The following is a 14,290-nucleotide window of genomic DNA, read 5'->3' as shown; positions in this document are numbered from 1 at the left end:
GTGAGCTACAATCCACCTAAGCGAGATGCATGTCTGAGTCTTTGTGTTTTAGTCTTGGTCGTACATGCTGTGTTTCCTCAGTGCAAACCTTAACATATCTTCACAACACCTACAACACTTGCTTCTTTTTTCTCACTTGGTTCCTCTAGAAGACACCAAAGAAAACTTCATGGCCATCTACCAATTTTTCATGAATGCCTTTGAGATGATACAATGTGGGTCTTCTGGGAGTGTCATGGAGCACAAACATCGACTCTCCAAACTCTCTACGTTGGTCTAGCTGGCCAATGACCTCATTGAATGGAAAATAAAGGAATCTAATCAGATGATCCCAATGTGTTAACCTCTCCCTAAAGAAAGCCAATCTTCTCAATCATTTGACACTTCACATTACCAATCCTCAAGTTGATTCATTAACCCAATCTTAAAGTAGCCAGCCATCAAAGACTAGTGCAATCACTATCTTACTTATTCGACTTTATTTTGGCTAGTCAATAATTAAATTACTTCAATATGTATTTTCACACCTCAATAGTCCAATTGCAATAGTAGTTTCACCCTTTAGGATAGCTATACATGTTCAAGGATAAACTTCAAATCCAAGCAATTTTGCACAAGATAGGACTATTGAAAATAGGTAGGCACACAAATTTGGAAAGTGTTTTCTTATTCACTTGTCACTCAAAACCATGCCATGATTATGTCATTAGTAAATAATTCAAACTTGCAAAATTCATTTCTTGTACCTTCTCGATTGTTGTTGATGACAATGGAGAGGCAAGCAGCAGTTTTGCAGGTGAGCAGGCAAGCAAATGGGCCTCCAGCTCAGAACGCAAAATAGTATCGTTAAATTGCCCATACACGACATCTCCTGTGGTAGTTTCAATAGCAACCACCCCAATAGTTGTATCATGAGCACTTGCTTCATTATCATCTTCTCTAGTAGCTTTAATTCCTTATTGACCAAGCTCTTTGCCCCAGAACTAGGGATGTCTACCTGCTCCGTGATACACATGAGGTAGCTACTACACTTGCCTAACTCTACATGATTGTCCTCTCCTCCTAGATCTATAGCAGCCTCAAGTGTAGCTCTAGTGTACAGAGCCAACAGTGTACCCTTAAGGTAGCTCTGATGTCCACTGTAGATTTCAAGCCGCTCGAGGTTGATAGGATTCATAAGCTCTGTGTTGTCATTGCCCATGTCCATGCCACCATTACCATCAAACTCGAGGTTGCCATGCCAAAAGTTGTCATGTGTGGATTCAAATCTAGGCCATTTCCTCAATGAGGGGTGCCCAAGGGGCTTATTGCTATGGGAGTCGATACCAAAACCATGCTAAACCCTACACAGGGAGGCAGATGTCCTGGTGGGAGGCCATTGGATGGTCGAAGAGTAGGGAGGCGAGCACACATAGGGGAGGCGGTGCTGGCAAAGGCAATGGTTTGGGGGTAAAGAAGCGCGAGATGACGTGATGTTTGTGCTCATGATGATAGGAAAAAATCACTTGCCTTACCATGTTTAGGGTTTGTTAATGCCTGACAGAAACCCATGCAAAAGGGTTATTAATGCCTGATGAAACAATCTTTTTAATGTTTTTGTAATCGCCCTTTTTTGTGTTGTTTCTGACGCCAACTTGAACGTTGTGTCAAGCATGATTAATGAATTTGCTAAAACTAATTAAGACCATGGTTGGCTTGCTTGCTTGATACTTTTCTAGCTACTTGCTAGTCTACTATGACAACATCACCAAGTGCATGCTTGCTTAAGACCAAGCTTTGGAAGGCTTGCTCAAGGTCATGATTGTGTACACTCGTTTTAAGACCTCAACTTTGTGCTGCCTATCTACTACTACTACATCACCACTTTCTTGCTTGTTTAAGATCGAGACAGTGCTTGTTTAAGACTAAGACCGTGTATGCATATGACCAAGACTATGTAGGCTTACTCAAGCCTCACCATAGCCATGCCTACTAAAACTACAATTACTTGTCTAAGACCACAAATTGATTACTTGAATGCCTAAGACTAAGGCTTTCCTAATAGGTGGCATGGAGAAACACAAGAATTAGATTTAACAACTTGCAAAGAATGTTTAAAGCTATATGTTCTAGAGAGCTCAATAAAAACATTGTTGGAAAGGGAAGGCTTTAATTTGGTGGTTTCTTGGAGTATCGCCAATAAACAAACAATCGAGCAAATTTGATATTGATGCCATTCAAGATGAAGTATGAAAGAAATCAAAATATTTCAAGGGTGTTGACTTGGCCCACTTCCTTATGCTAGCTACCCATATCTCCTCCCATGTTCCTTCCAAAAATAAAATCCCTTTCCAACCTCTTTGGCTCCCCTTGCCTTGAGATTGGCCTCTACACTTGTATGAGACTACTCCTATGAGTCATAATATTATCCATGATTTTTCCATAGCAACTAATAGCTTGGCCTTTACCTCTACCTATGTTAGAGGAGAGTGCCTTTTTTGAATTGTTCTTGCTTCATGACAAAGATGTATTTTTTGTGGTTAGAATTGCAATTGATCCTCACCAAGGTCAATTAGTTATGAAAAATTAGCGGAATTTTTTTTTATTAGTCTAACTCTTTATTTCTAATGTGCCTAAAATGCTCAATAATCCAATTTACTAGCTTACTATGAAAGTGCTATTTGAAAGATGGAGCAAGAGTGAAAGCACAACCAGGAGCAAGAGCTATGTAGGTTCAAGCAAGAGAGAGCAAGACAGTGTGTGGGAACTCTAACAATCACAACGGTGACCTGCCTTCCCTTATTCTATTGTCATAGAAAGAATAGATAACAAAATGGCAATGATGGATGGCCACAAGTGGGTGTGTTATTTTTGCAAGCTTTTGATTTCGTGCTTTTGCAATTGAAATTGATTTTTAGAGCTTTTTGAAACAACCTTGGATGCTTTGTACAAATGACATGTCAAAAATATATTGCGCATCATGCATTACTAACCCATTCACAATAAAGGGAGCAATGGTGTTGAAAGGAGTACAATATCTGATCACAACAAATAATAACATTCCAAAGTTTTGCATTACCCAAAAGGAGTACAATATCTAGAAAGGTTCCAAGATCTTCATGTAACAAAAAGGACATGTCACACCCTAATGAAGTGCATGATGATGAGTCCTCTAGAACAATGAATGAGCCATGCTTACGTTGGGCTTCCTACATAACAGGGCATATCTTACGTGTTTGCCCTAACACAAAGGCAAGGTCTGTGGGGGTTAGTGCAGGCTGATGTATGACCATGTGCTCCTTGGGTTGAAGGCCAAGTATGTGCATGTACACATAATACATATGTTTGCAAGCAAGAAATGCCTTTTGGTTAGATTCTCTTTTTTGAAAATCAGGACAAGTGCACCTAGGCTCTTCTTTGATGTGCACATCATAACCACTCTCTGTCAAGACTCGAAATACTGAATGTTGTCTCTCAAGTTGCACTACCTCCTCCAAGAATGTCACAACCATGCAACCAGCTGCCTCTATTCTCTTTTGTGCATCTTTGGAAATTCCATGTCTCCACTTGCGTCTTCTCCCGCTTGAACCACATTCTGTAGAAATAGGAGGTTTGCTCTTCTCGTTCCTTGGTGGTGCTGTAAAGCTAAAGCAGGCAAACTTGAAACCAGCCTGTCTTAGGCTGCTACACTCTTCCTTCGATATATTTGTTCCTATATCAACTGGCCACAAAGATGGAACGATTGGTGATGCTATCACTTGTTTCTGCACAGCGTTTGTATGCTTGACATCATGATTACAAAACCATATCCATTGTGCAATGGCCTTGTTCTTATAGGCTCTCTCAGACCAAAAGCATGGGGCGACTAACCCCACTTGCCGACTCTGTAATTTGCTACTGCAATTCTTTCTACCCTCCATACCAAAACACTTTCTCACACAGTTAGGTGGTGTCCTTCGTAAAGCCCACTCCTCCTGTGCCACTTCTACCTCTTCTACGTGAGTTGACGTTTCCGCATTTGGTGCACTTACTCCACTTGCAAAGGGCTTGATTGGTATCTCCTCATCCTCTTGGATACATATCTCTTCCATCTTTCCATCGTCAAACTGTATACTCCGCGGCCTGCCCCTAATTTTCCTTTGCCTTGACTCCATCACGTATCCCGGTCTATGAGAACTTACAGTTGCTCCACCTCCCTTCTTTTTTCTTTGCACAGTCTCCCTATCACCTTGCATTATAGGCTCCTCGTACAAAGGACTTCCAGCTACAACACCTTGCAACGCCCGTGCAACAGAGGAGGGATTTGGGGATTCCCTTTTGCTGGCACTAGCCAACAAAGACTCCATAGAAGGCCCAGATCCAATAAACCTCCCCGTGGTATAGCCCAACCTCTTTGCACATTGAATATATGCATTCAAAACATCACTAACACATGCATCATAAAGTGATATCTTTCGTTTTCCACCCTCACCTGCTAACCAACTAGCATGGACACTTTCTGATAAGTTTATGCTTGGAATTTGAGCATGTTCCCAAGGACTTTTGTTAGCCTGTGGAGTCAAATCCAAAAATAGAATCAGTAGCTCTCCCCATTGCTACATTGTGCAACAAATATTAAGGACCTGGAAAAAATGTCACACTTACATGAGATTCAATTCCTCCCCAGTGGGCAATTCTTTGCTCCCACCATTTCAACCACCTATCCAAAGCCTTGATGTGTTCCTTGTTGACATTTCGTGCCCACCAATCTCGGATAGCAGAGGCCTGAAGTGAGGCTAGTTGAGTTGTCGTTACTAGCCTCCATGCTTCACACAATTCAATGTGGTGCATTTGTTTATCCACAGGGACTAATTTCTTAGTATGCTTTTGCAAACTTTGCTCCCAATGAAAAAGACAAGAACGCTCCCTCCCTTCCATTATGTTATGAGGCCCTCCATTGTACACAGCCCTTATTTCCATCCAATTCGCACTTGCCTCATCGGACATAAATCCAGCAAAGTCAGGTGGATCATGGCCACATTGAACCATGACAGAATTCAAATTTCTCCAAAACAGGATTTGAGACTCTTCATCCTCCTCTTTAAATTCACATATTGCAATTACCTGCAATGCTCTCATGCTAGTTCATGATTGATACATTAGTATAGTGTTCATCAACAACAATTTAATTTCAATAAAAGCTTTCATTATGTTGCCACATACCCGTGATCATAAACTGAACAAGACATAGTTGCCCACCCATCAATCCTATGGGTATGATCAAAGTGCACCCATGCACGTCGTAAATCTCCAGTCCCAATTCGCCTCATACGATTCACTAAGTCCACCCCTGATGCTGGTCCCTTGGTGGACATTTTAAACAAGTAGCACTTCTCCTTGGCATCACCTTGTCCTGGAAATCTACTTCCATGGAAAAATGGGAAGACACAACGTTTTTGCAAAAGAAGTATGTTGTCATACCCATCACCAACCACCTGACCTTGTTTGGCTCTTTCTTGTGAAACAATGCCTTTGAACCTATGTGTTTATTAGAGGGTTATTTCAAATGCAAGACATACATTGTAAGCAGAAAATAATAATGCACAAGCCTACCCTTTATTCTGCACAAGAGGCATCATTTCTTCTAGAAAATGATTAAGATCCACCTCTGTCGCCTCCGACTCGTCTTCTTTTGTTAAAGATTCAAACAACATCTGCCGAGCGACTAGCATCTGTATTTTTCGTGGGCCTCCCTTTTCGATCTTTAGGACCGTGCTCACAAGCCTCCACACCTTGTCAAGGGTTGCCCTCTTAGTGCCATGTTGAACACTGTGAGCATGCTCCCCAACATGGATCACCAAACGTGTCATTGTAGGATCCAGCGGCAACACATAATAGATCATGCATTTGCAAATGGCTACACAAGTAGCAACATTAAGACAATAGTGACATGTTATCTTGGAGTTTCCCTCACTTGCAGGATAACCCATGCTCACGGTTCTATCCAAGTGACCATGGAAAAAAACATCATTGTACTTTCCCTCTGTTATGTAGTAAGGACAAGTGATCCTAAGACATTGAAGACTTCCAAGACAATAGCTCAAGCGCACAGTGCACTCAATTGCCATATTTGTCTGTGAGGGCCGCGACCACAGGTGACCATCATATTTTTGTTCCATACCCATCATTCGTTTCTTGCTATCTGTGGCTGGAAGCTCAAAAGCAATTGTGCCATTATACTCGATTGGGAGCTCATCCACCCTTCGTGGAGGTCCACAGAGCGCTAGTAATTTTTTCAATCTACCCGTTCTAGCTTTCTCCTTAATGAAGGCTGCAATCGAGTTATCATAGGAAGATAAGTCCTCGCTTTGGCTGCCCACACATAGGTCCTCCCCGACATTTGTGTCATCAACATCCTTCTTGTTATCTGAGTGTACGTCAAGACACACTGGAGTTGATTTGCTACAACCTGGAGTACAATCAATGTAGTTGTCAATCTCATCTTCTATTGACTCAATACTGTTAGAGATGCACACATAGTTACTTGAGTGCCTGATAGAGTAGGTGGATGATAATGTACTATCAATCAAATAGTGCGCATGCCCTTGATGATCCCATCTTGGAGACACGGTGACATTGTTTGCTCCACCATCATTCTCTATGACGGCTTGCAACCCCTGGAATTTTTGTGTTGGAGGCAATAGATTCTGTAGGTAGTACTCACTCAAAAGAATCTCCCCATTTCTTAATGAAACCCTGTGCTCTAAGCAATCACTGGCTAGTCTCCATGTCAAAATAGCAAAACTCGACATGTCGTGCCCTCTGGTGGGTTAGTATTTGATGAAGAGAAGAAAACTCTAAATATAGCTCATAGTGTGTATTTGATGAAGAGAAGGCAACAGTTCACCGTCACTACAAGCGGAGAGAAATCAATAGAAAAATTTACGACTCAACCACCCACCATCCTTCACCTTTATGCACTCATAATTTATTTATGTTGTATTAATTATTTAACGGCCAACTAGTTACCTAATTACGCAATCAACGGCTAACTTCTTTATTAGGGTTATTAAGTCTCTCCTCAACTCTCTCCTCTCTTTCTCAACCATCTCCTCTCTTTGCTCTCACTCTCTCTCCTCTCCCTCTCTCTCTCTCCCTTCTCTCCCTTCTCCCTTCTCTTTCTCCCTCTCTCCCTTCTCCCTTCTCTTTCTCCCTTCTCTTTCTCTCTCTCCCTTCTCTCTTTCTCTTTCTCCGTTCTTTCTCCCTTCTCTTTCTCTCTCTCTCCCTTCTCCCTTCTCCCTCTCTCTCTCTCTCTCTCCCTTCTCCCTCTCTCCCTTCTCCCTTCTCTTTCTCCCTTCTCCCTTCTCTTTCTCTTTCTCCGTTCTTTGTCCCTTCTCCCTTCTCCCTTCTCCGTTCTTTCTCCCTTCTCCCTTCTCCCTCTCTCTCTCTCTCTCTCCCTTCTCCCTCTCCCCCTTCTCCCTTCTCTTTCTCCCTTCTCTTTCTCTTTCTCTGTTCTTTCTCCCTTCTCCCTTCTCTTTCTCCCTTCTCCCTTCTCTTTCTCTCTCTCTCCCTTCTCTCGTTCTCCCTTCTCCCTTCTCTTTCTCTTCTCTTTCTCTGTTCTCCCTTCTCTCCCTCTCTCCGTCTCTCTCTCACAACGGTGCCCCACAACTCAGGACGGTGCCTCACGACGGTGCACTAGCGACGATTGATATTTTCGTAACTCCTGCAGCACTAGCGACTAACGACAGTGCCTCACGACGGTGACCTCCCAATCCGCGACTGTTCGTAACTCCTGCATCCACGACTGTTCATGCCCCGTGGCGACTGTTCGTAACCTCGTCCGTGACGCTTCGTCCGTCCCAGGTATTATCTTGAGCCCCCCAATCGTCTGCGTCCACGCAGACGATGGGTCATCTCGAGATATTTTTGCATGAAGTTTTGGCATGTGCTGAGCCTCTTTATAAATTTGCATGATATTTTTGCATGAAGTTTTGGCATGTGACAGTTTTGCGTTCAAATCTGATTCTTCTTTTCTTTTGGGGGGGGGGGGGGCAACACCGAGAGAGAGAGAGAAGGGGGGGCGCTTCGTGGGTTGTTCCCTAGCTGTCTCTTCGACTGAAGGCCCTTTCCCTTGTTTATTTCAATATTTCTTGATTCGTAGGTCGAACAATGCATATCCTAGTTGGTAGGTTGAATGCATGGTGACATGAAGGTAAACAGTCTAATCTTTGTGTCGCTTCGGTTAGGGTTTAGTATTAACGTGATCAGAAGTTCTTTTGCAACGTTAGTAAGATGTGCTCACAAGTTGTTTCAATATTGTCTATGTACATCAATAAGAGCCTGCCGGGTTAAAGAGTAATATGATGACCTACTAGAAGTGCACCAAGCTGTGTTTGTGTATGTAGAAACCAACAGGGCTGGAGGGAAAGCCCCATAACTAGCGACTAACGACAGTGCCTCACGACGGTGGCCTCCCAATCCGCGACTGTTCGTAACTCCTGCATCCGCGACTGTTCATGCCCCGTGGCGACTGTTCGTAACTCCTGCAGCACTGCGCGACTGTCCCAGGTATTATCTTGAGCCTTCCAATCGTCTGCGTCCACGCAGACGATGGGTGGGCTTAAGCTTCGTCTTTTGGTTTACCTTTGTCACGCTTTGTCATGCTTCGTGTGGGCTAAGCCGTTGTGTTAATTCGGTCATGCTTCGTGTGGGCTAAGCCGTCGCGTGGGCCTCCAAGGTAACACCTTGAAGCCCCCCAATCATCCGCGTCCACGCGGACGATGGGTGGGCTCATGCCCCATGGCAACTGTCCCGTATGTCGTCCCATCATTTGGTTATGCCGTCCCGTTGTGTGGGCCTCCAAGGTAACACCTTGAAGCCCCCCAATCGTCTGCGTCCACGCGGACGATGGGTGGGCTTATGCCCCGTCATTTGGTATGCGCCGTCGTGTGGGCCTCCAAGGTAACACCTTGAAGCCCCCCAATCGTCCGCGTCACGCGGACAATGGGTGGGCTTATGCCCCATGGCAACTGTCCCGTATGCCGTCCGACGGGCCTCCAAGGTAAGAGATTGAACCCCCCATGGATACAAGCATGTGGCTTCGTCCCATATGCTTCGTGAGAATAAGGTAAGAGATTGAACCCCCCAATCGTCCGCGTCCGCGCGGACGATCCGTGGGCTTATGCACAAGCGTGTGGCTTCGTCCGTGGCTTTGTCCCGTGACCTTAAAGAGATTGATTGTGTTGCTAACCTTAAATAGATTGATTGTGTTGTTAATCTTAAAGAGGTTGATTGTGTATCTATTTGTAAGTGTGTAGAGAAAGTTATGGCACCTAAAAGAGTGCTTAAAAAGAGAAAGAAATGTGTGTCACCTCATAGTAGCCGTGAAGTCTGTATGAAGCTACGTTCAGGATGTGTTCCTGGGCGGATCTTAGAGCAAGAAGCATCATCGCGTTTGAGATCAGTGGACACTCCTTCAACAAAGAAAGGACGTGGTCCAAAAAGATGTGTCTACATTGATGACGAAGCACAAGTGGATGGGGACTCCAATACAATTGACGGGGTTGCGGAGCACACAGGTAGTCACTTATGTGTCCATTTCATTTACATATGACGCTTTGTTCAGTGTTATGTATTAAATATGATTGGTTTAATGCTACTTTTGTTAATTTTTACTTATTAATATCTGCTCCTACAGAGACTAATGTGCAGCATGATAGTCTAGATGACAAAGAAGAGGTGAGTGGTGATAGTGATCAAAGGGAGAATGATGATGAAAAAGAAAAGAAGCACTCAAGGAACTTAGGCAAGCAAGTCTCTCTAGGACTGATGAAGGATGTGCTGAGTCAATTTTATATAAAAAAGAGGACGCTACCTCCTCTTGTGCCTCTTTGCAGATTAGTGGCTCATGAGGCAGTCAGATTTGCTACGGATGATGCCCAGTGGTTGATTCCTTCCTTTGATTCCACTGGTTATCTTGAGACTATGGGACACTTCCTTGTGTCAGTTGAAGGTCCGAGAGGGGAGACCATGTCTGTGACAGCTAGCAATCTAGATGAATGGGGTCCAATATGGCGTCAAAGAAATGAGGATTTTGAGAGGGCTCTTGGAAGAGAGTGGCAAGACCTTAAGGGTAAAAAGTTCTTGGTTTGGGATGGAAACCACAGGCTTAAAACGTGGTGGAAACGCATCAAGGAAAGTAAGTTGTCCACTATACATACAAGTATTGAATGTTCGTATCCCATTCTTATGTTTGTTGGTTTTCAATTACAGAGTACTCCGACTGTGCTCACTACCATGTTAGTGTACGGTGCCAATTCATTGAGGTGCCCAAGGCAAAGGAAGCAGAGCTACTACTCGCACTAGACACCACCAACGCGTAAGTCTTCTTCCTTTAACTATGCTCCTCTTTGTAATATGTTACACTTACATTCTCATATTATGCTTTTGTTCGTTTTCAATAGTATTGCCAGAGCTCATGTTACTCCAAATATTGCGCATGAGGTGTATATGTTTCAAAAGTTTGGTATTGCAAACAAAGACTCCATTCTAGATAGATTGAGTCCGGCCATGAGGAAGTGGGCTGAGGTTGAGATGAGTATAGAGGCAAGGTATTATCATGGTGTTGCTCCATGGTATAACTCTCCTTGCGGTTTGATATCTCAGCTTGTATGGAAGGTGATTTTCTTTCTATGGCTCACTTGTATGAGATGTGCTTTTCTATCTCTAATTTAGTTTTTTTTTGGAATGATAGGATGAATTTCATGTCTTCATCTCAAAAGAAACTGCTAAGCTTGAGGCTCTTGGTCTAGATGAGGTAGAGAGGAAGAAACGTTTGGAGAAGGCTACAAGGGTGGAAGAGGAGCGCCTTAAGGATAGGGGTTACAAATACCTATCCATTGCTAATCCCCAAAATGGTGATGAGTTCTTTAAGTTGTTATTTGGGCTAAAGTGGGATGATGCAAGCATGCTCAAGATCACAAGAGACAAGCTGTATTGTCTCACAAGCTCAAAAATCCCTGCGGAAAGGTAATTTGTATATATAACGCAAGGTGTGTGTATGTGATGCTTTTTTCTTCAATGCTTTCTATTTGTGTATATTGTTGTGCATCACAGGAAAAAAATATTGTTGCATCTTATGAGTCTCACAAAGGCCAAAGACCCCCAATACCCGCATTTTGGTGATTATAAGCTCTTTCGGGTTTACATGAAGAAAGAGACATATTGGGCTCACTTGCATTCGGAGGCACTACTTCAGATTGATAGGATACAAGTAGAAGGTCCACAGCTACCAGATTCATTTGAGGAGTTCTTTAAGCTTAACATGAAGAATCATGTCATGCAGGTTGACTCAATGCAGTGCCAACATATTGCTTTCTTAAGTTCTTTCTTAAAATGTATATGTGCTAATGTTAAGCGCTTGTGAAACTTGTGTAGGCTTTTGTACACCTCTTGGATGGAGTGAAATCTTCAAATGTTGCAGAGAAGATGCCGGAGCTTACGTTTTCAGCCAAACGTGTGATTTATAGGTTAGCATGCATTTTCATATTAGATTGTGTGTCTGATTTTCATATTAGATTGCATGCATTTGCTTGCGTAATTGGCAAGAATGTTGCAGGTGGATACTACAATGTGTAGAAGAGAAGAGGCTAGATGCAGCTCCGCAATTCACAAGAGAGTGGATTGATGTTCGTGACGAGAACACTATGTATTCTCCATCATTACGTGATAGAAAATTGACGGCATGGGAGGCAAGTGTTTGCCCTTGGTGGCTAGATTACCCTGTGGGGGTTATCCCTAAGCAAGAGAAAGATCTGCATGACAGTAAGTACTTCAATCTATGTAAACATCTTGTCGCTTTTGTAGCAATAGTTTTTGTGCTCATGCATGGGAGTCTAAGGGTGAATGATACTATGTAGGATTCAAGGAGGGAGTTGATACTCATGAACCGCTTACCGCACCCACCACTGTAGAGAAGCAAGCAACCAAGGCTACCAAAGGTGCCACCCAGGGTACTCAAGGTAATCCAGGGAGAAAAAATGTGCCAGAGTCCTCTATGGCACCCACCACCTCCTTTGTTGCAGATTCATCTCTTGGTCGAGAGAATTGGGAGAGGCGACCTATGACCCGTTTAGTAGGTGAGAAGTCTTATATTAACTTGAAATTCGTGTATGATTATTAAAAATAAATTACTTTGAGATAATTGTTGCAGGGTTCCAGTATCAAACATATGTCGATGCTCTATTAGTGGATGTGACCCAAATTGATAGATTTTCCCTTGATAGGTAGACATGACAACTACATGTTGCAAGAACATCAATTTACATGTTGCATATAGCATTGCATCATCGGTTACTTTGCATTAATGACTATGTTGTTTTGTGTATAGCATCAACAAGTTTTTGGCAACACAAAAGATGCATCTTTATAGCAAAGATGGAGTTCCATGTCAAGAGGTGGCTCGATTGATATTTGCGGATTTTCCTACGAGCTTGCTTGTGGATGCTCTAGGTCCCATCCCTTTGGGTAAGTTATGCTTTCTATCACACAAGGTTTACATCAAACTCACTTCTCATATATCATAATACCAATGTTGTTTGTAGAGGGCATGACTATTCCCAAGTGGAACACGTTCTCAAAGGGTCTAGTTATGGGTTGTATGGACCTTGCTCGCGAGTATTTGGCCGACCAGGGATTCTTAGTCACTATGTGCTTAGCAGAGCATATAGGTGAGTTTATTACGGATGCAGCAAGGGTGGGGTTTGTGCTTCACCGCACTTGGACACTCATGTGTGACTCCAAGGCTTATCGACATCCCGTTACTAGAGAGGCGGTAAGATAACAAAGTTGGATACGTTGAACATACGGTTGTATGTTCTAAATAAAGTTTATGTTACATGCTTTAAATAAAAACATGGATCACTTATTCTAATTCCACTCGTGAATAGGTACTTGATCTTACTGTGTGTCTTTGGCATCGTGCTGGTCATGTTGTGCCTTGCTACGACAGAGAGGCTGGGGAGAAGATTTCAGAGAGATTGTTTCCAGCGTATCGTAGCTACATGATGGATGATTGTGTCTTTCCCATGGACGTTGATGGTGTCATTGTCAGAGGCGGAGCAGAGAGGTCTCATCTTTTCTTTCGGTAAGTAGTCTTGCATGTTTTTGCTCTCAGGTTACCTTGTATGGTATTTTCATTGTTTCTACTTGCATGGCCGCAAAGATTCTGTATCTTGATTGGTGATATGTGATTGGTGATATGGTTAGGTGGTTACTAGCTACATTTACGAAACGCTACGACTATGTTTTGGATGTGTTTGCGGGGTGTGGTGGTTTGGCGCGGGCCAGTGCAGAGGAGATGAGACATTGCATGTGTCTAGAAATAGATGATGTGCTCTATGGGGAGTGTTTGTCCACCATAGTGTGTGGACCGGTACCATGCTGAGAGAGTGTGTGTTTTTTTTTTCGAGAGACTCTAGACATTTCATTTTGTTACTACTTTTATATATATGTTTATTATACACTTCGTCATGTGACTATGCCCGATTTTGTCTAAGAGATTACATGCATTGGGATCTTTGATTTGTTTTTAGGAAGAGTGTACCTTGCAACTATTTGACACGAATATATTTTACTAGTTTTCCATTGGTTTTGTTTTTTTGATGTGTGTGTGTTCATGTAAATGCAATGTGTCGTACTCCTTAAGTAGGACTATTTATATGCAGAATGGATATGTTGCACGAAAAAGCTCGAAAAAAAGAGATTGATTAGAAAAGAACGAAAATGAAAGCCCGCAAAAATAAAATCCCCGCCACAAGTGTGCATATCATAAGTACAAGAAAATGTAGACGGCTAGGCACAAGTAGCCTTTAGCCCCCAACAACCTCCCACTTAAAGGAGAATATGCCTGAGTCTAGAGAAAACAAGAAAATAGTGACAAAGTACAATGTATACATCGAAGTACAACAAGACAAGGAATAAATGTGACATCTTATCCTACACACATGCTATGTCAGGTCTAGTGGCTAGCATAGTATACATCAAGCTACCAACCACTGCAAATGTATGCACAAACTTTGCTATCTCGGCCTTCTCATCATCTAACTGGGCACAATATGACACCAAAATTGGCATGTCATCAACATATAACACCAAAATGATAATAGGCCTTCTTCACATTAAGAAATAGATCTGTATCACTATTAAAATAACTCTATAAAATCATACAGACATTAGACTTATGATACCATTCCCCAGGTGGCTACTTAAGTCCATAAATACCCTTTTTCAACTTGCACACTATGTATTCCTTTTCCTTTTCCTCAAATTCCTT

General features: G+C 42.7%; 1 protein-coding gene across 1 annotated transcript; it reads left to right on the top strand.

Annotated features, from left to right (window-relative positions):
* The first annotated feature begins 9,352 nt into the window (after positions 1-9,352).
* LOC148036190 (uncharacterized) lies at positions 9,353-13,407 on the top strand. The gene is made up of 5 exons (XM_087678897.1): positions 9,353-9,536; positions 9,656-10,156; positions 10,231-10,336; positions 12,968-13,102; positions 13,225-13,407. Exons 1-5 carry the CDS (start codon positions 9,353-9,355, stop codon positions 13,400-13,402), a joined length of 1,104 nt encoding a protein of 367 aa, XP_087535023.1. The 3' UTR covers positions 13,403-13,407.
* Positions 13,408-14,290: the final 883 nt, after the last annotated feature.

The sequence above is a fragment of the Lygodium microphyllum genome, chromosome 5 (assembly GCF_053477565.2).
Source record: "Lygodium microphyllum isolate KBCC chromosome 5, Lygodium_microphyllum_v1.1.10, whole genome shotgun sequence".
Classification (NCBI taxonomy): domain Eukaryota; kingdom Viridiplantae; phylum Streptophyta; class Polypodiopsida; order Schizaeales; family Lygodiaceae; genus Lygodium; species Lygodium microphyllum.
This window is presented reverse-complemented; position numbering and strand designations above follow the sequence as displayed.